This window comes from Typopeltis vanoorti, chromosome 7 (assembly GCF_054136105.1).
Source record: "Typopeltis vanoorti isolate ZY-2024b chromosome 7, IOZ_Tvanoo_1.0, whole genome shotgun sequence".
Taxonomy (NCBI): Eukaryota; Metazoa; Arthropoda; class Arachnida; order Uropygi; family Thelyphonidae; genus Typopeltis; species Typopeltis vanoorti.
In genome coordinates this window covers 56,052,595-56,076,860 of record NC_143555.1, presented here as the reverse complement: position 1 = coordinate 56,076,860, position 24,266 = coordinate 56,052,595, and the positions used below count along the sequence as shown (strand labels likewise).

The window sequence follows — 24,266 nt, the reverse complement described above, 5'->3', positions numbered from 1 at the left end:
GCAGTGCATTTATTGTTATTTGGTGTGAGACAATTCCTCCTTCCAATCTGTCCTTGTACTGGAACATACAATGGAAGGAGGAATGGTCACAGGGCAGGAAGGAAATGAAATCTACATGACTGCTAAGAGATAATTACCAGTGACACCACATAATAGATGGAACTCAGGGTTTTAGAGTGTTGCATCTAGTGTGAGCATCAGAGAACCTGGAAGCAACCAATGTAGCAACATAGCTTCTGACCGGGGAGAGTGACCATGCTGTCTTAACCAAGGAGATTGCCAGATGAAATTTTCAGTTAGGAAAGGGTATATGTGGAATCACAAAGCTGCTGATTATGACAAACCGAGGAGCCAGTTGGAATCAATGCTGTGGCATAAGAATTTGAAAGAGAAAACAGGTTAGTAATGCATGGGGATGTCAAAGGCATTTGAAGAAAGCAGTATCACACTGTAAACCCAGAGTCAGGAGAATTAATCAAGTAGGAGTTAAATGGTTGAGATGATCAAGAGATGAATGATGAATTGTGATGTCTACAGAATGCTCCATATGAGGATAGATTGAAGGGTTGTGGGTTACAAACAATAGTTGATAGGCAGAAAATAGGGAGTATGACACACATGCTATTAAAGGAATTTTATAAAGTTGACAAAAGACTTTTTTTTAATACATGCAGTAAGAGAACAAGGGAATTTATTTGTAGCATTGGCAAGGATGTAGGAACTAGATTTTTTGCTTTGAGAATGGTCAATGGGTGGAATGGGTTGCCACCTCTGGAAACTCATTCCACCCATTTTGTTAGTAAATGACTTAAAGAACTGTGATAGGTATTGTGTGAATAATGGTTAGTATGGGCATCTCATTATGAGTCTTTGATGCCATGAAATTCCATCAAGATGGGCAAGAAATTATAATTCTGAACAATCTGCTAATAAAAGATCCAATTATCTTTTTTAATTATTTTGCCAATAAAAATTGCATGATACTAAAAAATCAATCATCCAGCCTTGAGACTAGGAATGGCTAACAACAAAAATTACTACATTATAAGAATCTACACAAACAATTAATCATGGGATTAACAGGTCCAAAACAACTGGAGATTATTAATAATTGAATTTTCAATTGCTAATATTTCTGTCATTTTTGAGAGAATTATCACTGATATATATGGAAAATTTGCAGTATTGAATGATGATAGTTTTGTAAAGAAAAAAAAAAAATTAACAAGTGTACCAAAAATGTGATCATGATTTATAAATGTTTGATAAATTTTTGACTTTCATACTTTGAATACAATTCTGTTTTACCATTGCATATGGCGCAACTGAGACCAAAATTAAAATGACTTGAGAAATTTAAATATATAAACTAAATAACAAATTTCATTAAATTCCATCCAGATGATGTATAATTATTACCAGATTACTTTACATATTTTATTAAGAAAAATGAGACAATGAAAACTAAAATTTAACTGTATAAACAGCTTTATGTATTCTGAATCCCAAATATTAAAATCCACACTAGTTATTTCAGTCTATAATTATGACATATTTTCTCCTCTACTATGCCCATAAAAATGATTGGACTGCAGAATAACTTGGAATGGCTTGGCAAATTTTTCTAAGAATGCTAAACACCAAATTTCAATAAAAAATCAATCAGTAAGAGTCCAGAATAACTTCCATATGAACAGATGAATAGGAAAAATGAATTTAATACCTGCTTATTCATTTTTCAAAATGCACTTAAGATTGGTCAAAAAGCAGAAAGACGGTTATATAGAAAGAATAACTCTGAGCATTGTTGGATTCAATACTTTTTTTTTATACCAATAGTAACTTTTGAAGCTGATGAAGGCAAGATGAATGTTACATCAGGGCAGGACTTTTATACATGTTCACAAATTTCACAAGTATTAGGAAAACGAGTTCATGGACTTGAATGCTATTTTGGTATTTAATCCTGATGAGGGCTAGTAGGACTAAATATATGCTGGGTATATATATTATTATTACATGCCTCTCTAGAGATATAGAGAAAGATGAATGTGATATTCAGTGATTGTATAAATTAACTCAATAGCCAAAAAAAAGTAATCATTATGGGAGGCTATAGGAAATATTAATCATTACTACTGTATTCAGGGCATTTCAAAAAAGCAAACACAATCTCCATACAAACCTAAATCTTTTCAAATCGTCTAAACCTCACATCCAGTTTTCAACCTGTATTTGCACACTCAAAGATAAACTGCTTCCTCTCTCGGTTCCAGACATCCACAAAGTTCTTGCATCTGTAAGGAACTTGGTGGATACCTGGAAGTTTGTGCTGGCCTATTATTAAAACTAAAAGAACCAACATCTGCTAGAAGACCATGAAAAATACATCCACTGTTACAACTAATATTATATGGCTAACTCCACAGAGTTCAAAAACTCACTGCAGGAGGCCCCCTTTAAATATTATTCACAAAAATATCTATCACACTTCTCCTTAAACTTATTCCTCTAATAGTGCTGTAGGGTTTTGTATCAGGAATGCTATTTAATTTGTACAACAGTGACACAGAAAATAATTTGGAAGAAATATCCAGCTGTTTGCCAATGATACCAATGACAAATGAGTAGAGTAACAGTTGGTGAAGATGATGCTACAGGATGATTTTAATTAAACTGGCAGCAGTATGGGCAAAAAAGGATAATCAGTTTAATGTGGCAAATGTTATGCATTTTGAAATTAAAAAAAAAAATACCTTAGAGAAGAAATAGCTCAGTTCAGAACAAACAGGGGTTGCCAGGGTCAGATTTTCACATGAAGACATATCAAGCAAATAAGTAGTCTATACTTGAGTTCTAAGTCAAGATGCATGCTTTCTCCACTGTTAATTATCATGTATATGGATCACATTATGAAGTATAGCAGCATTAGACCTTATATCAAAACTGGAGATATTCAACTCAATTCTTTACTCTATACAGATGATGTTATACTCTTAAAGAAATCCAGTACAGCATTCCTTAACTGAACTGAATAACTGCTGTAAGAAATTTGACATGAAAATCAGCAATAAAACAAGTGAAAACTATGAAAATAGGTAGAAACAGAGAAAAACACTTCAACTGCACTAAATTGCAAAATATTTCAACAATTTAGGCTCAAGTTTTAGTGAAGATAGCAAATTAAATACTGAAATAAACAAAATAAGTAGAGCTGCTCTACAGCAGGGAGCCATGTGAATACATTTATGGATATGTGCATTCATAAAAAATGTATATACATTTATGAATACATATACATTTAAGAGAGAAATTAGCCAAAACACTAAAGTTGCACAATATAAGAAAGTGTTCAAACCACTTTTAACTTATGAATCTAAGAGTTAAGTTAGAAATAAAACAGTTGACCAATGGACCACAGACCACATATGACAGCTCTGAGAAAAATTGGAGGAATGAACAGATGGCCTCAATTTCATAATATAAAAATGAAGATATTAGTTAGCATTCAAGAATATGTGGGCAGAACTAATCATATGTAGTATGGTCTTAAACAGAATAGGAGGGGAAGGTTAGCAAACAAGTATTTTATGTCAGGAAATTACCAAGAGGATAACCAGGATCTCAGTAGGTTGATTCAGTCTAAAGTGCTCTAGAAGACAGAAATCTTACAATACTGGGGGTGCTAGCAAATGCAGACAGACTAATTTGGAGAAAAATTATTGATAGATATTAGCAATTATATAAACTTGTAGACTGGTAATAATGTATACTTAAAAAATCATGCCTTTGAGGGTACATATCAGGAATTTGATGATGGCATGCTTTCAAAACAACAGAAGTCAATAGAACTCTCTCTCTCTCTCATTATGTAAATGAAAATTCTGTATACAAAATTTAAAAAAAAAAGTTTACTTTTTTGATGGGTTAAAGAGGATAGTTCTGTAGACTGCTTTACAAGGGATACTCTGTAAAAGTAGTTTCTCCAGAAGTTCTCTTCACTTATACTGCAATACAGAAAAAAGAATCAACTAATTAAAATAAAACTAAATTGCTATATCAGTTGGATTTCCATAATCATAGCATTATGTTAAAAAAAAAAAAATTACATGAAGGGATGTTTGAAATTAGTGAGGCTACTCACTCCTTAGACTTTAGTCTAATTTCCATTCCAAAGTAATATTCTTTACATTTTGTTATATATTCTTATATTGTTCACCCACTTCACTAAACACTGCAATAGGTAGTGTCTCAGAACAAACAAATGTCAGAAACGCCTGGAAGTCACAGATAATAGTAAAGAATCAGACCATTAGATTCAATAAATAATATTAGCATTACTTTCAAATGAAGTGACCAAGCAAAATTTCTTAGATGTAGACAAGATTTTGTGTTTCCAAAGAGTGATTGTTTCTATTCTCAAAGTGTATAATTGAAGGTCATTCACAGATAATTATGGGTAATCGAAAATCAGTTTATCATTCAATAACATCTGTGATGTTCAATCAAATATTGCTGGCAGACTTACATTCGTGTTCAATTTTTTTCATTACTGACATCTATAATCTTTTTTACATTACATCTTTGGCTCATGCTTAATATGACCACAAGAATTTAGTGAATTCTTTCTGATGACCCATTTAACAATACTCTTCTATCTTCCAATAATAATCAGTTGACTTTCTTTATAATCACATTTATTACCATAGTGCCTAGACTCTCCATTTCAAGTATCATCAAGCAACATTTTTTTACATATCTTTACAATGTTTTCACTACTTGAATGCTGTCACTTATTTATTGCTTCCGATAGGAATTCTGTAATAAAATGACTATCAGTTTGGAGTTTTACACAAAATTCTATAGTAGCATATCTTTGTTTTAAAATATGAGCTATTGTTCTACACTAGCAATGAAAATTAAGTTTTTATGAAACAGCTAAGAAAAACATCCATACACAACTGAATGAAGCACAATAACTGTGGCATTACTGATGCACTGAATGCTAAGCTGCAAAGTGAGCATGTGCCTTATTAATCAAGACTGCTATAACTAAACTGTGTTGCCAGTCTCAATACTTTCACTCTCTCTCATAACTAGTGATATCAATGTAGCTTCAAGTAATTTTAATCAGTATCTTCTACTGCTAAGCATGTGCTAACTGTTGGTATGATATAAATTAAGTTTCACAGCAGTTTTCATGAAACCATTTGATAATATAATAATAATTATTCTTTATAAGTACCATTCCCACAAAACCAGTCATATAATTCAAAAATTTCAACTCTGATTTCTATCTGTATTAGGAAAAAAAATCTGGGTTCAAGACTAGTGCAATGATGTTCTGAAAGAACAGTAAATTAATATTGCAATAACTAAAATCTCAATTTAAGAAATTAAGAACTTGTGTATGAAATTTGAAAAATACATATGCTTTTCTACAGGTGAATTTATTTTCTAATTTTATAATATGATTAAACATACGAAGAATCATGGAAATTATAAATAAAATGACTTTAATAGATAAAAATAACATCAAATTATATTTACAGTAACTCAAAGAGATTTCACCAAACGCTGATAGATGTGTATGTACATTGCCAACAGTCAAGGATTATATCTTTCACTGTGGCTGCTGGAAATGATGGACTACGCAAATAGAAAATTGATTGTCCCATAAAGAGATCAATAGCACAATCATATATGCTGAATAATGAATATACAGAAGAGTTAACAATAATTCAGAATGAATGCAGGAGGGTGCAGGCATTTGGAAAGTGTTGTTTTCTGGTCAAGTGATTATGTGAGTGTGTCAGGACAGAGAAACTAGAATTGCACAGGTGGAATGTTGCAGGGACAGTGTCACGTGGGAATAGTAGCTTGAGAAATGAGGGCTGTGCACTATATTACAAAGCCAGGTGGAGTATGAGAAGAGTAATAATGGCTATAAGAATACCAACAATCAGTGTCGGATTTATGTATAAGCTAAAAAAGCTACAGCTTAGGGCCTCGCAATCTGCCGGGGCCTCAAATAAAAAAACAAAAAAATATAAAAATTGATAAAAAAATATTCGTAGAAAAATCACTCAGATGAAGTCAGACATATCACGATGATAATTTCTAAATAATTTTAAATATACAAAAGATAACATTAAAATAATTTTGGCGCATTGTAAAAGTGATTGAGATATTTTGTCTTCTTTTTTTTTTTTTTTGAGCTTTATTTGTCGTTTTTAAAACCCTTTAATCATATAATTATTTCTGTGATTTTGTAAATACATACTTTATTATTTTTTTAATAAAAATTAAAAGACAATATATTTTCATATATTAAAAAGGCTTATATATTTTAAATTTTTCTGAGACCAGCTGATGTAATTTAAAAGGGGGGGCCTCTGGGTTTTGTATAGCTTAAGGCCTCAGCAAGTCTAAATCCGGCCCTGCCAACAATACACTGGTTTTTCTGTACACAAATGCTAGGAACATTAGAAATAAAGAGAATGAATTTGTGGCATACTGACTCAGTCTTGCCAAAGGTTGTTGGCATCAGTTTCGCTGATACCATATTTTGGTAAATTATATAAATTTGATAAGGTAAATGTGGTGGTGGAGTGTTACTCATGATAAGAGATGAACCTATGCATTTTCAAGGTGGAGAATCTCAGTAGAAATAACACCAAAGGCTTTGAGAGTATATGGTGGGAGATACATGTTTATAAGACAAGATATTTAGTGGGATGCTGCTACTAGGGAATATAGATGGTGATGAGCAGGAAATATTTAGGCAAATTAATTTGGCAAGTGCAAAGCAAGCATTCATTACGGGGGACTTCAACTATAGCAATATAAACTAAGCAGAGGAAACAGCATGCAGTAAAGAACTGAATTTTTAGATTTCCTGAGAGACAATTGTCTTAGGCAGCATGTGGTGGAGGAAACATGAGGATCAAGAGTTTTGAATTTGGTTAGGCAGCAGATCTTATAGTGACTGAGGTGGCATATTTGTCCCCTGTTGGTGAGAGTGACCATGTAATCCTGACTTGGAAGATGAAGAGGCATGTAGAGGTATCAAAACAGAAAGAATTTATGTGTAATTATAAAACTAGCTAGTAGCAGTACAATGGATGAAAGAATATGTGCATAGGAGATACCTAAAAAAAAATTGTTGACAACAATGGCAGATTGTATATATATCAAGTGAAGAAGATAAAGCAATCTGGAGTCAAATGGATGACAACAGAAATAAAAAGGGAATTGCAGAAGAAAAAGAGATTATGAATGATATATAAAGAAAAAGAGGCAGAGAACAGTTACATGAGGAAACAGTTACAATACTAGGAAAGTGACTAGTATTGTAAGGAAAGAAAAATTAGAATATGAGAGGAGACTGGCATTGCAATCCAAGGAGAATCCCAAGGAATTTTTTTGCTATGGCTATGCGGCAAGTAGGAGGAAAAATGATAGTGGATGGATTACCTTGCTGGGTGGAGATCAGGTGACCAAAGCAGATGGCATAGTTGAGTTATTTAAAAATCACTCCATTAGTGTTCCATTTCTCCTGGTACTATAGGATTTATTCCTAGAAGGATAATGATAATGGAGGTGAAATGTTAGAAGTGAGCAGAGGATGTATTCTGAATACTGATTACTCTAAATGTCAATAAGGCAGGGGGACTAGATGGAATTTCACCATATGTTCAAGGGAATATGCTATGGAACTGACTGTGCCACTAACTTGGCTATTTAATGAAAGTCTTGCAAATGGAGCAGGTTCCTGGAAAATGGAAGCAGGGTAAGATAGTACCATTGCATAAAAGGTGGTAGAATGAAGATATCAAACTATAGGCCTGTTTACAAAGCCTGTTTGTATTTCTTCTGTAGTTAGTTGTTAAGATTTTGGAGAAATTAGTTAGAACTCATCTACAGAAATGGGCAGGTGAAGGTAATGTTATTTATGCAGGGATTATCTTTTACAATTAGTTGTAAAAGAGGAATAACAAGAGCAGTGGATGAGGGTAAGGCATACACTGCGTTTTGTTTGGATTTTTCCAAGGCTTTTGGCAGAGTGCCACATGACAAGTTGATTTTTAAGTTGCATCATATGGGTTTGGATGATTGGATTTGTGACTGGCTCTCTGATAGAAATCAGAGTTGTATATGAGGGAGAAGTATCAGGGAGTAGGAAGGTTACAAGTGGAGTTCCACAGGGTTCAGTCCGCAACCATTACTGTTCAATCTTTATGTCAAATGGTATTGTCACAGGACTACAGGGAGATGTTTGCAGATGATGTGAAACTTGGGAGGGTTAGTAATAATAGTGCTGATGTTTTGGCTCTTCAAGAGGGTTTGAATAGGCTGAAAAGGCAGACAAACAAATGGGGGTCAGGACATATTGCAAAGGTTGTGAAGACATCTCAGAAAATTGCAGCAATGTTGAGAAACCCACCCAGTTGGAGGACATAGAATTCAGAGACAACCAAGGAAAAGATGGAATGACACCAGAACAGGCCATTGGACCTAAATCCCTGAGAGGATGATGATACTGAGGTGAACACTGACCATGAGAACTAAACGTGTGCTCGTCTCATTGTATAAAGCTTTGATCAGACCACATCTGGATTTCTGTGCTCAGATCTGGTCACTGGGATTTGAAGTAACCTTCAAGAGGGTGCAGAGACAGATAACAACAATGATATTAGGACTGTACAATGTTGATTATGAGGATAGACTGAGGGCATTCAGAATACAGAGTTTGGCGGATAGAAAGCAAAAGGGAGATATGATTGAGACATTTAAGCTGTTGAAGAGTTGTTATTGTATTAACACTGAGGAGATTTTTCATATGGTAGAATGAAGGAAAGAAGCAAGGACAAGAGGCTATCCACAGAAATTGCAAAAGAAGGTAGTGAGTAAAAGGGTAAAAAGCAAAGTGCTTTGCATGGAAAGTGGTAGGAGCATGGAATGCATTGCCTAAGAGGGTGGTGAACGTGCAGACTATGGATGAGTTTAAGGAATGATATGATACTTTGTGTTGACCTCCCACAATGAGTCTTGTGACTCTATGGAGGTCAAGAAAATAATAATAATAAATGGAAATCCAAATGGAAGAAATGGAAATGAGAATCTGATGGATCACTTTCAATATCTGTCTATCAAACAAATTTTTTTTTAAAAGTGAGAGTAAAAATTGATATCTTATTATTATTACTATTATTATCTGAGAGCTCCAGGGAGTCAAGAACTCATCGAGGGAGTTGTAAATTATCTAACCCAGCTATCATAGCTTCCCTTAAATTCATTTACACTAGATGCACTCACTACCTCTAAGGGCAAATTATTCCACTCACTCACTGCTCTCTGGGAGAAAAACCTAGCTCTTACCCCTTTCTTGACTGAGAACAACTTCAACTTCCATGGATGCCCCCCGTGTTCTCTCCCTGCCTTCCACATAATGAAAAATTTCATCATTTGAAATGCTATAATACCCATTCAAAAGTTTATAGACCTCTATCATATCACCCCCTTCTTTCTCCTGTTAACCAGAGTCTGCAATCTACATACTTGCAATCTGTCCTCATAATCTAAATCCCACAATCCGGATATAATCTTTTTAACTCTTCTTTGTACTCTTTCCACAGCTTCTTTATCCCCTTGGAACCCGGGAGACAAAATCTGCGTACAGTAATTCAGGTGTGGTCTTATCAAAGTCTTATAAAGAGGCAAAATTACTTCCTTATCCTTACATGTCAAGGTTCACTTCAACATAGCAATTATCCTCTGAGTTGTATTTGCAACTTTTGCTATGTGACCTTTGAATTAGGTCACATAGCAAAAGTTTGTTATGTGACCTAATTCAACTTTAGTGTTACTTTAATGCTAGTAAAAGTATTAGAGTTCCAGCTGCATAATATGCAGCTGGAACTCTAATCACATCAAAGTGCATAACTTTACACTTACTAGCATTAAACTGATAGCCATTTTCGTTTGCCCAGATTTCCAATCTATTCAAATTATTTTGTAATTGCTGAATATGAGTAGCATCCCTGATTACCCTGCCTATCTTTGCATCATCAGCAAACAATTGTACATCTGATAATAGACCCTACTTGATGTCATTAATGTATAGATTGAACAATAATGGCCCAAGGACTGAATCCTGAGGTACACCACTGTCTACCTTAAATCTGGAAGATTCACACCCACCGTATACCACTTTTTGATATCTGTCCGTCAACCATCCCCTGATCCAAGTTAACAGATTACATTCCAATCCCATATTCTCCAGTTTACGCAACAGCCTATCATGTGGTATTATCAAATACCTTAGAAAAATCCACCATTATCATAGTATCCATTCCCTTTATCCAACTCAGCCATAACATTGTTATAAAATATGAGGAAATTGCTAAAACATGACCTTCCTTTAGTAAACCCATGCTGTTCCCTGCAGAGTATAGAATGCTTGTCTACCCATTTCTGTATCCGAGTTCTTACTAATTTCTCTAAAATCTTCACTACCGCACCAGAGATATTAATAGGTCGGTAGTTAGACACATCAGTTTTTGCACCACCCTTGTGCAATGGAACTATCATACATTCCTTCCATTCCTGTGGTATCATTCCTGAGCTGAGACTCAAGTTATACAAATGTGTGAAAGGCCTAGCCAATTCAGCTGAACATTCCTTTAACAAACAGGCAGATATTCCATCTGTCCCCTATTGACAAATTCTTATCCAGGTTATGCAAGAGCTCTTCAACCTCATTTTCATGAACCTCTAACTCTTCATCCAACATAGCAGTAGCACTGTGCACCATACTACATACACCTGGTTGATATATCTTAGCAAAAGTGAGCACTCATTAACTGAACAATCTCCTTAGCTTCCGACACTCATGTACCATCTGCATTCAATAGAGTTATTCTTCCACATTCGTTCTTTCTTTTGCTTGCGAGCATAACAATAAAATTCTTTTGGATTGCCTTTAGCTTGCATGGGCAATTTCTTTTCATACTCCGATTTAGCTTTCTGCACAATATTCGTTACTTTTCTGGCCTGAGCTTTACATATTTTATAACTCCTCTCACTCTTATTCTCACGATATTATTTCCACATCATCTTCTTCTTGTGGATCGCTTGTCTTATTACCTAGATAATGACAAAAATGAGTTAAAAAAACATTTGTACAAGAGAGAGAGGTGGCCTGCACTTGAATGAATCAAGTGCAGGAGCAAGGAGAAATTATTAATTAGGTTGAGACGTAATCCAGAGAGTCAGAGAAACTAGATCTTCATGGGAGGAATTGTGAGAATGCACGTGTAAGTTCAACTATGGTATGCAAACATGACAATGATTTGAATGTCTTTGAGTATGGTTATGAATCTGGTGAAGAGGGTGGAAATTTACACTTTCAGTTCAGACCTTGTGAATGTATCTGTGGAGAAAAAAGAGAAAGCTGCCTAATCGGGCCAACCAGACTGTAGATGTAAGTATACAAAAAGGCTAGGAGGTAACTTGTTAGGTCTAAATACAAATGCCAGGAGCATCAGAAACAAAAGAGTAGAGTTTGTTGTCACGGTGAATGTGTTTTGGTCTAAGATTATTAGCATTAGTCAATAAGACAGTAAACTGGAAGTGAGTGTAAATGGTATAGTATTTTTTAGGAATTACTGAAGAGAAAGAATGGGGGGGGAGGTGGAAATACTAATGATATCAGATGATTTGTGTCCAGTTAGGATAGAAACTAATGAAAGCAATAATAGTAATAATGTACTATGTAACAGTCTGAGGCTATAGGGTTTGAAGATGATAAAATGCATTGCTAATTTACACTGATAGGCACTAAGCGAGTAATCATTATGGATGATTTAAGTTATCCAAACATTGATTGGGTAGAAGAGAAATATTATGATAAGAATGAAAGAGAATTTATCGAGCTGTTGTGAGACAACTTTCTCAAGCAGCATATGAAAGAAGGAACTCAGGATAAGCATTAGAATTGATCATAGTCTTATAAGAGGTCTCTGTTAAGAATGTGACTGTTTTGTCACCAGTTGTTGGCAGTGATCATTCCATATTGTCCTGGGAAGTGATCTAATTAGGACAGGTTACATGTTGAACCACACAGTTGGAAATTATGACAAATTCAGGAGAACTATCTTTAGTCTAATAGTATCACATATGATACCATCAGACTAAATGATGCTTTCCCATACATTGTTATCCTTCCCATTCATAATATCCCATTCTGAATATGTTGCCAGAGTTTGAAGATCAAAGAGTGGGAATGAAATAGATGTGTAACCTTATTAAGCAAAAGATCAATAAGAAGAAGACAATGTGGAAAAAACATCATGAGAATGACAGTGAGAGGAGAACGAAATATATAAAAGACAGGCCACAAAAGTTATGCAGTATGGAAAGCTAAATCAGAGCATGAAAAGAAATTGGCTGTGTGGGCTAAAGGCAACTCAAAAGAATTTTATTACTGTGCTGCAAGTAAAAGAAAAATTGAATATGGAAGAATTATTTTAGCAAATACAAAGGTGCATGAGATTGTTTAAATAATGAGTGCTCACTTTGCTAAGATTAATCAACCAGGTGTATGCAACATGATGCGCAATGCTACTACTATACTTTGATGACAACAGGGAGGCAAAAAAGAATGAGGTCCAAGAATAACCTCATTCTTTTGCCGCTGAACATCAATTCAGCAAGAGGGCCAAGATGGGATATCAGCATATTCTAAAGGAATGCTCAACTGAATTGGCTTGGCCCTTAATATGTTGTATAACGCAAAGTCTCAGCTCAGGAAATATCCCACAGGAATAGAAAGAATGTATGATTGTTCCATTATAAAAGGATAGTGCAAACCCAATGTGCTTAATGACCTATCAGTATCTGGAGCAGTGGTGAAGATTTAAGAGAAGTTGGTAAGAACTTGTATATAGAAATGGGTTGACAGATGAACTATATTTTGCATGGAATAACACAGGTTTACTAAAGTGAAGTCATAATCTTAGTAATTTGCTCATATTTTATAATAATGTTATAGCTGAGTTGGATAAAGAAAATGGATACACTATAATACTGTTGTACTTTGCTAAGGCATTTGATAAGATACCATATCAAAGGAAAGCTATTGCATAACAAATAAAATATGGGATTAAAATGTGAACTATCAAATTGAATAAATGAATAGCTGATAGGTAATGGAAAGTGAATATAGTGGAAACGTGAATCTTCCAGATTTAAGGTGACCAGCGGTGCACCTCAGGGATCAGCACTTGGCCTTTGTTGTTCAATCTATATATTCATGATACTGAGAAGGATCTGAAAGGAGATGTTCAATTGTATGCTGATGATACAAAAACAGACAAGGCAATCAGGGATACTATGGATATTCAGCACTTACAGAATAATTTGAATAGGCTGGAACTGTGGGCAAATGACAAAGGCTATCAATTCAATGTTAGTAAGTGTAAAGTTCTGGCATGGTGTGATTTCCAATGACATATTTGATTAGTGGAATTATGTTACAAGAAATTGATGAGGCTAAGGATCTTGGAGTTATGGTGAAAAGGAAATTGAAGTTAAAAGGGCACGTTGCAAAAACTGTAAATAAAATTCAGAGGATAATTGTGATGGTAAAACAAATATTGACATGTAAGGATAAGGTAGTAATTTTGCCTATTTACAAGGCCTTGGTATGACCTCACCTGGACTACTGTTCCTCGATTTGAGGGGGATAAAAAAGCTGTGGAAAGGGTGAAAAAAAAGAGTTACAAAGGCTATATCAGGAAATAGAATGTAGATTATTAGGTAAGATTGAGAGTATGTGACTGCAGATTATTTAAACTTTAAAAGGGTGTTTTAGGATATCAACTGATGAAATTTTTTGTTATATGGTGGGGAGAGAATATGGAGTCCATGGAAGCTAAGTTTGTGCATGGTAAGGAAAAGGATATGAGCTAGATTTTTCTCTCACAGAGCAGTGAGTGACTGGAACAATTTTCCTGTTGAAGTGTTAAGTGTCCAGTGTCAAAAGTTTAAGAGAAGGTATGACGTGTGGTGTGGGTGATCTACAAATCTTTGATTCCCTGGATGTATCTGATGGTAATAATATCAACAGATCTAGGTATTATAGAAATACACTCAAAGATTCCAGGGACAGAAAATTAACTTCTTATTTAAGCAGTTGAAGATGGAGTAGCTCTATATTTGTTAACAATTTGTTACGATATGCTTTCATCAGCAAATGAATAGACAAAATTTTTTATCTATTCATAAGACAGAACAGGTAGAAACAGAAAGACAGGGTTGTCTTTTTCTAGAAATTAAGTAAATTAGACAGAAATTTCTAGTTTCTATCTAATTCAGATAAAAATTATTAGAAAATAACCTTAAGTGTTCTATTTCTTGTTGTATGTGCACAGAACAAAGCCAACTGATGGAAGTCATTACAGCATTAGATTTTTAACATAAAGTATAGTGAGATAACAGTATGAACATGATATTCTGAATGCTTCTTCTTCCAAAAACTAAGAACTGTAGGTCTCCATGAAGGTTCACTGTAAAAAGTCTCTCTATTCAAGAGTAGGTTCCTTATAGAAAGATTACTTTGCCTGATTATTTTTTTTATGTATACCTTTTGATGAATAATATGGACACGTATTAAACTTTAATTAGATAAAGTATTAAATTAATCATACTGGAAAAGTATTAAACTTAATAGTATTTATTGAGGACGGCTTTGAAAGGGGGTTAGCAACAGAGCTGTATTTATAGATTTGATGGTAATAATATCAATAATAATATCAGCAGCATATGACACACTAAATCTTAGAAAGCTTATAGTCAAAATTTACAGCATGACAAACAGCTATTTGAGCTATCAGTTAGTGGAGGTATTTAGGTCGCTGCTGTTTAGCAGGAGATTCTTTGTTGATTTTCAAGGAAAAAGAACAGATGGCATATTCATAAAACAGAGCATACTCTATCCCTCCCTCTTTTTATTATTTTCATTTCTGAAAATTTTCTCTGTTCCAAGTTACACGATTTCTGTAACTTGGAACAGTGTGTGACAGCATTCCAGTTACGTAGAGCAGTGTTTCTCAAACTTCAGACATCCGCATTCATATGATTGGTGCGGTATTAACAAAAGATCGTGCTACTAAATGACAAAGAAAGCCGATAGTTGAGTTGAAATGCTAATTCTCTTCAACCAAACTCCTTATATAATATCTGAAACACATTCAGTATATCTTTCTTCGTTTTAACACGTTCACTCAAACAAAACCATATGTTGCCCCAGCAACATATGGTTTTGCTTGAGTCATACAGTATTTTCTGTGGGAGGGGGACATGCGATTCATTAGTTAGTGCCGTTTTTATCCCAGTTGTCTCTAATTGCACTGTTTGTTGAGAAACATATTGCACAGCCTGCAGATGTCTCTGTACCTTATTCAGTGATACAACAGGAATGTTTTAATATCTCGAACTTCACAGATACATTGAATTTTATTCTATGCGTTAATGATGCATAGCCAAAAATTGCCACGGACCCCCCTGAAGACCTTTCGCGTACCACACTTTGAGAAACACTGACGTAGAGTTCAGTGGATGCGCATGCGCTGTCATAGACGATCACAGCTATGTCCTGTTCGTTTAACCTTTCCAATTGTTGTCACAGTTGTGAACAGTGATAAATTTCTGCCGTTAAATTTTCTCTAAATTTCTTGGCAAATTATAGCTGAAAAACATTGGCATTGTTACAATATTGCATAAAAGCTACGTGTGATCGCGTATGCTAAAGAACATGGAAACAGGGCTGCAGAGAAGCATTTTGGACCAACCCCAACTGAGAAAATGATAAGAACTTGGCGGAATCAGAAGAGGATTTAAAAAAAGCAACTCACAGTACACATAACTTACGAAGTGGAACTGCAAAATGGCCAGAACTTGAGGCAGAACTGAATACTTGGATTTTAGAGTCTACAAAAATGATTATTCATCAAGCGAAATCGATAGCCACTAACAGAGAGATCGGCAATTTTACTGGATAAACATCATGGTGTTCAAGATTCATGAAGGGAACCAGCTATGTATACGGACTAAAACAAAAATATCACAAAAGATGCCAGTTGAATATGAAGAAAAAATGATTGAATTTCATCAATTCGTCATTAACGCAAGGAAACGAAAAAATTTTGAACTTGCACAAATAGGAAACATGGACGAGGTTCTGCTGACTTTTGATGTGCCCTCAAACAAAACTGTAGCTTCCAAGGGCATTAAAAGTGTTACTATTAAAACTTTGGGGCATGAAAAAACTCACTACACGGTTGTTTTATCCTGCTGTGCCGATGGGACAAAATTGCCGCCACTATTGATTTTTAAAAGGAAGCAGCTTCCCAAAGAAAAACTGCCTAAAGGAGTGTTTGTACATGTTCAAGCAAAAGGCTGGATGGATGGAAGAGTAATGAAGTTATAGATAGATAAAATTTGGTCGAGGCGCCCTAGTGGACTGTTGAAGAAGCCTGCCATGCTAGTATGGGATCAGTTTCGTTCTCACAGAACAGACGATGTTACAAATAAACTCGAAGAATTGAAAACTACAGGAGGTCTAACTAGTCAGCTTCAACCTTTAGATGTCTGTATTAATAAACCATTTAAGGGATTTATGAAGGAGAAGTGGAACAGCTGGATGCAGTCTTCAGATTTTGAGGTTACGCCAAGGAAGAGGCCAAGCATTTCGCAAGTTTGTGAGTGGGTCAAAGCTTCATGGGATGCTGTGAAAACTGAAACAGTGGTTAAATCATTTAAGAAGTGTGGAATTAGTAATGCACTCGATGATACAGAGAACAATTAGTTGTATGAGGATTCAGATTCTGATTTAGAAGAGGTTTCAAGTGTCTCTTCATTTAGCTCTGGAGAAGAATTTCTGGGTTTTGACGATTAAAAGGTGGGTACTCTTTCCTAGTTAAATTAGGTATTTGTTGAAAGTAGACCTACTTATTACTTTATATTTGAAATACTGTAAATTCATTATAATATTCAGTGATAAAGTTTTTTTCCTAAAAAATGTGTACAAAAAAGGGGGCACATCTTATACGCTGGCAAATACGGTATATGCTAACAACCAACCTACAAACCCACAGCCAAGAACCTTCTTATATGCAGATGACCGGGAAATAGCTTATCAATAAGAAGCAGCTCATACAAGAACTAGGAGCCCTTACAGTTTACTATAAGGAAACTCAACTGAAACCAAATCCCAGTAAAACTCAAATGTATCTTTTCCATCTCAATAATAGGGAGGCGAGGAGAGAGTTGAATACAGAAAGAAATGGTGTGAAATTGGTCAATTATCCAAATTCAACTTACCTAAGTGTTACTAGATACGACCTTAAATTATACGTGACACATAGAGAAGACAGCAGCTAAAACTCAAACATGTAATAATATTCTGTGCCAATTAATATAATCTCGGTGGGGTGCAAGTCCACAAGCACTGCCACTTCGCTTTTTGACAGCTGAGTATGCTAGCCCTGTTTGGGAAAGATCATCACATGTCAAAATTATTGATAAATTGATTATTGATTCTTAATAAAACATGCTGGCATATTACTGGCTGCCTTAAAGCCTACAAAAATTGACCATATATATATATAACTAAATATAACAACAACTAAATGATGCACAGCATCCTCGGTATGGACATGTTGCAGTACATAGGAGGTAAGATCAAGGAAAAGTTTTATTCACATAAAACTTTTCCTTCATCTTGAACCGTTGGTTGAGTCCATAAAAGCTATAAGGTCAAAAATGTGGCAAGAACAATCTCCAGAGGCTCTGAACTTAAACGAATCTCTTCCTTCTTAAATCTAGACTGGCAAAGATGGAAGACATTGAATAGACTTCATTCTGGAATGGGCAGATCAAAGCAGAATATGGCCAGATGGGCTACTACACAGACAATGACAGCAGCTCATGAGGTGACACACAAACCATGGATCATCTGCTTAATAGACATTAATAACATATGTACCCATACAAAATTAATAACGGAAAAAACTCATTTACAAAGATTATTTAATAGTATAATTTTCGTCTGTGTCACAGGCATCTTCAGTACATATTAAGCTCAAATTAAACAATAACCGACAATTCCAAAAAGCGCCACCTAAGTGGCTGGTGTAAGATAACTAAAAAGGTGAATAAATTTCCTAAAAAAAAAGTTAGGAAAGATTAGCTGATTTGTAAAGTATTATCTCCCATAAAACGGATAGACGTAAGCCGTCGGATCTGTTTAAGTAACGAGAATGAAGTAGAGTTTCACATGTTTCTTTATAAAGGCATTCCATGAGGAACCGACTTTTGTGAAGAATTCTTGTCTTTCTCCAATGAACTCTATGTCTAGTGAAGATGGCATGTTCTGCAAGTCCAGACTTTTCAGGTTTAAAGTATTCAATATAAGACTGGTGTTCTTCTAGCCGAATAGAGGCAGATCTTCCCATTTGTCCGAAATAAGATAATCCACAAGAGCATGGAATCTGGTAGACACCTGGCTGATTAAGATGCGGAAGCTTGTCCTTAGGAGAAGTGAGAAAGGTGGAGATTTTACTAAACGGTCGAAAGGCAACACAAATATTCAGTGGTTTTAAAACTTTTGCTATACGTTCACTGATGCCTTGTACATAAGGGATAGGAATGCATGTTATTTCTTCTGTGTTTGAAGAGGAAGACATATTAAAACTACTCAAAGTTCTTTTAATGAAGCAATTCTTATAACCATTAGATAGAAACGAAGAAGTTATATATTGTAGTTCTTTCTGTTAAAGATCGTCTGAAGAACAAAAGGAGTGGGCTCGATGAACCAGTGTTTTAATAGTTCCTGCCTTTTGACTGGGATGGTGATGAGATTCCGCATGGATATAATGGCCTGTATGAGTCTTCTTTCTATAAACTGAGAAATGTAGGTTACCATCTGGTTGGCGAAGAATTAGAAGATCTAAAAAGGCTAACTGCTTATTTGATTCTACTTCTAGGGTAAACTTTACCCTAGAAGATTTCTCAATTTATAGAAAGAAGACTCATACAGGCCATTATATCTCTACTCATACGCTAACCACTCGGCCAGCCTGGCTGGCATGAACTCTCAAATATAAACTTCTACTGTAAATAATCTTCACAGACAAGGAAGATGAAAATATGAACTATGTGAAACCATAGTTCATAGCTAAATATCTTTTTTGAAATTTTACTTAATTTATAATTTTTTTTTTTATTATACAAGAAAAATTACCTGCAGATTGAACAATCTTATTAACAATAATTCTAAATTCATGAACATTCTGTACATTAACATCAATTCTCTTTATGGGTATTGCATTTTTTTAAAATTTAATCCCATAAAGAGAATTGATGTTAATACCTAATAAAAATATTTCATATGTCAAATACTTACAGTTTAGGAACCAGCTCGAACCTCATTTTTTCAAGTTGTGGGTCTTCTTGCAATATAACTGTAGCAACAGGATACATATCATCGAAATTAAATGGAAATTGAACACCAGATGGAGGGCTACGCAAAAAATTTCTTTTATCCTACAATAAGCATCATATTTATATAAGATGTGATGATAAATCCCTATTTTGGAAATAAAACTGATCTTTAAAAAATCATGTAATGAAATTCAATGTTTTTGCAATGTTACTAACAATTTTATTTTCTTAATTTCATCGTCAAATTCTTGACATATACCCTCGGTGACAGGGGGTACAGGATGTTATGATAATACTACATAAAAAAGTTACATCATTACTAATTTAATATTGACAATTTTCCTCCAAATTAACCTGTTATCTCTCAACATTCCAATATTATCAGAACTTATATTTAAGTTAAGGCACTTTTTACTCTATCAATGCACTTAGATCTTGATTTTCCTCTGGGTCTTTTTTCCCACTTAATGGCCATACCACCTGAAATTAACTCTATTACACATTCCTGAATGCTAACAATGTCTAGTTCTTTCCTAATATCCTCATGTTTAATATGATACTGCCAGTGATGCCATTAATTTTCTTAATATCCAATAGTAAAATGCAAGAGGATTTGATGCCCCCCCCCCCCCCCACCATAGCAATTTCATCCACAAAGGAAGGTAAATATATTTATAGCACTTTGGTTATGGCTGAGATATAATTACATAATTTGAAAACCCTACTCTACAGACCAAATACATTTTTTTTTTTTTAAAAAAGCTGCTTGGCAGTGGTGTCAACACTGAGCACTGAAAATCTACCACTAAAGTAGCGAGAGAAAGATAATTTTTTCATTATATATAATGAAAAAATATATAATATATAAAAATATATAAATATATAATATAAAATTTTATTATATATAATAAAAGTAAATCTTACTTTTAGAACCAGATCCGAAGGTATAATAATCCTAAAGATATGGGCAGAAGAAAGCTAGTGAAAAACTAGCTTGCTCCTATTGATAGGTATGGTATATAGAGCCACGGATGTATACTGGGGGAAAAAAAAAAAAAATCCTTTCATGGTAGGTAGAACAGTGAACTGCTAGTATTATCTGCAGATGCATTGCAGAGTAACTTGAGCCTCTCTGTTTATCCTACCTGCACTCTGACACTTTGCACAAATAAAGACAGATCATGCCAAATTAGTGTAAAAGAGCGAATTTTTCACACCTACTTATATAAGTTAATTTGTGCAAGATACGGTTCACAGTTCAACCTGAACTAAAATATAATTCATGCAAATAAATCTACTGGTATTGACAATGTAAACCAGTACAGGTAGTTCTCACTTTACGAATTTTTTGGAGATCAGACTTTTTATTTTAAATTGTACGCGGCAAAGGATGTAATGATCGTACGAATGTAATGATTAGTTAGAATGGGCCTCAGTCACTCACGAGCTTTTGAGATGCGAGCGTGTTATTCATAGTTTTATTCAATTGCACCTGATTTTTTATTTTGTTTTAACTATAACCCTTTCACTGTGATTGCGACATTTAAAGCACATTATTTCAAAGAGACTTTTGAAATGTTAATAGAAGCAACTGATAAAGATTGAAAGTTTTCTATCAAAGAGTTTCGGAAGAGATTCAACATTTTAGACACAATGCAGAGCGCCTGGCATAAAGTTTCCAAAAAAACTGTGAAAGGAGCATGGCATAAACTTTGCCCTCAGTTTAATGATAATTTTGAAGGCTTTGAAGACCCAACAAAGATTATGAATTCTGAAACTCAGGAGATCATAGGTATGGCTAACGAGTTGCAAATGGAAGTTTTGGAAGGTGATGTTAATGAGCTGCTTCAATCTCACACTACGGAACTCTCACTCAATGATCTCCTTGAATGAGAGGAACAGGAAAGAAATGAAGAAGAAAGGCCTAGAAGAAGCATTTAAACTTCCTGAAAAAGCTCAAGCAATCTTTGAATCACAAGATTCAGACTTTGAACGATTTAGTAAATTTTCCTGCGAAATGAATAATGCTTGTGCTTGCTATCGAGCTGTTTTAAATGAAAGGAAACAAAAGTCGATGAAGCAGATGACACTCGAGGCCTTCTTCGAAAAAAAGATGCACCGATTTACCCAGTGATATAGAAATGAGCTAATTTTCTTTTCAAAGAATCTTTTTTAATTTAAAATTTTTCTTATGTTATTTTTTAAATATGTAAATTTTTGGGCAGTAAAGTCTTTTCTCTTCATTTAATATTCATTTTATATTTTATATATTCCTTCCTACGAACGTAATTCTCACTTATAGCATTATATCTAAGACAAATAAACTCCCTCTTTACGAATTCCCAATTTACGAACGGTTGCCAGAATTCGTAAAGTAGGAACTACATGTACTGACAAGGTAGATCTCTTACAGGACTTTTCTTTCAGTCTTCATAAATTTCATCTCTAGTGATCCTATACAACATTATAACCAGTGGTCTAATGAAAAGCAAAGAAGTGGAAGGAACAAAAAAACAAAGTAGTGAATCCTACTTCCTTATTATACTCTAACCATCACATCCACTAAAATAAATCCCATAACACTTTTAATTTTACAAAGGAAGTATTCCGCATAATTTCAGCCTTAATTTTTGTAAACTAGCCAGAAAATGGTATCACCTTTTTGCTACTGGAGCAAAGATACTAGCTAGTATAATCAAATACACTGCTTGGAAAAAAAGTCAATGGACACCATAGTGTGAGGAACAAACAGCCATGGTGTCCAACCTTGATAAGATGTAGGACTTCCTTTCACTGTGATGACTGCAGCAATCCTACAGGAGCATGCTTTCCACAAGTGTACAATAGCGATCAATGGGAATTTTGACCATTCTTCCTTTAGGCATGTAATGAGGTCCTGGACTATTGTGGGTGGAAGTCCCTTGATCTCATCCAACGTTCACTGGGTATCCCCCCCCCCACACACACACCTGTCTATCTGCTTGGTAGAGGATGTAGCATGATGCATCGCTCCATAACACAGCTTTCCAAGCTTTCATGTCCCACTGTACACGCTCGTTGCACCACTGAAGATGACACTAAATGTTGGAGCTTGCATATTGTGGTCCTACCGTGGAAACCCAAGTTGTGAGCGTTAGTTCTCAATGTTTTTGTGCAGATTCATGTTCCAGTCGATGTAAGGAACATGGCATTCAACATGTCAGTTGACAAATGGCAGATTTACATATCATCCTTTGTAGCACCCTACAGCCATGTTCAGTGGGTATGTTGGGTAGTCTGCTGCAGATAGCACTTGCAGTTGGCTCCCTATGCTACCATCTCAGTATGGTATCACTGATTGTTGACCTGGGATGGCCCAATTTGTCTTTGCCAAACAGATAGGCTTGCAACATGGCATCCCAAATTCAGTCACAGTTCCCTTCTCAGAGCCATTTCACCTGAACACAGTTGCACTGATTTGGGAGCACCATATTCCTCCAATTTATACTGGCTACAAACATGTGATTCATTACATGGTGCAATGTACCTTGCTCTTGGAGTGTCCATTGACTTTCTCATGTTCCTAATCCTAACTAAGATTGCTGTGATTTTATAGTTAGTTTTTCTAAGTTATATGGTTAAAATCTAGAACTACTTCTGAAAGAAAAATCTTATATACTCAGGCCAAAGATCAACTAACTCAGAAATCGGCTGAACTAAGCCTTAGAAAAATTTTCTTTATTTGCTTAATAGAATCCAACCAGCAAGCCTTCTTTTGATGAGATAGTGCTAAGTTACCTGGCTATGTTTAATCTCAGAGGTAGTAAATCTAAGCAATGCGTTCTTGGGAATCTTTAATCTCTGAAATACTACATCCAATATATTTCATCTAAAAGATAATTTTTTTTTTAAAATGAGAAACACACCCATGAAAGTATATAAACTGATATACATTACTATTTTGGCTGGACTAAGAGTCAAATAATCATCTGTAAGCCATTCTCTAGAGATCAAGCATGGAATAACTTTTTTTTAAGCCACTTTAAGTCTCCTATATGGAAGTCTCACATCAGATGGTGAAATACATCTACCACCAAAAACATTCACAAACATCCTGCTCGTAGTGGGATCCAAATGCAGCTGGCTGGATGGAGAACAGGTATCCTACACAATCAGCTAACAAATGTTAATTATTAGGTAACTAATTAACTTATTAGTACTCTCTCAGCTTAAAAGTGAAATCCCACATAGCAAAATAATTATTTATAATTATTTAATGATTCAGGCAGTTGATTCAATCTACATGTTGGAACAATACTGATGTCCTTATTTCCGACAACAAGGACATCAAGATGGTTAAAACAATCTTAATGTCTTCACTATCAGAAATAAAAATAAAATAAAAATTAAAAACATAAGTAAATAGTCATAGGAATGGCCTTCTGGTTGATATTCTACAAACATTCTACAACCAGATAGAGGGGGACAGCTATGGATTCTATACCTCTGGCCAACTTTCAGACCTTTGAAAGAAAAAGGCTTGAACTCTGCCCTACATAAACCCCACTGTCTGACTGTGCTATGTAGCCAGACAGTGGGTGTTCTCCCTTTGTACATGATGTGTTCTCCATTTGGCTACATGGCCTGAATACTCCACATTTTCTTAACACATTTAAACAATCAACACCCTGTGATCCAGTTTACCTTAGAAAAGGAAAACAATGTCTACCATTCCCAGACACTCTGATTACATGCCAGCCTAATGGATCCCTGGCATTCTC

At 34.9% G+C, this 24,266-nt stretch overlaps 1 protein-coding gene across 6 annotated transcripts in view; it reads right to left on the bottom strand.

The window, feature by feature from the left end:
* The window catches only part of Sap47 (Synapse-associated protein 47kD), a 245,299-nt gene that overhangs the window by 156,410 nt on the left and 64,623 nt on the right, over positions 1-24,266 (bottom strand). For all 6 annotated transcript variants that reach the window (XM_090395268.1, XM_090395269.1, XM_090395271.1 and 3 more), the window contains exons 4-5: positions 19,469-19,608; positions 3,916-4,007 (exon numbers count right to left, since the gene is read on the bottom strand). In XM_090395268.1, coding sequence (XP_090251394.1) covers positions 3,916-4,007; positions 19,469-19,608 — 232 coding nt within the window. The remainder of the gene's footprint in view (positions 1-3,915; positions 4,008-19,468; positions 19,609-24,266) is intronic.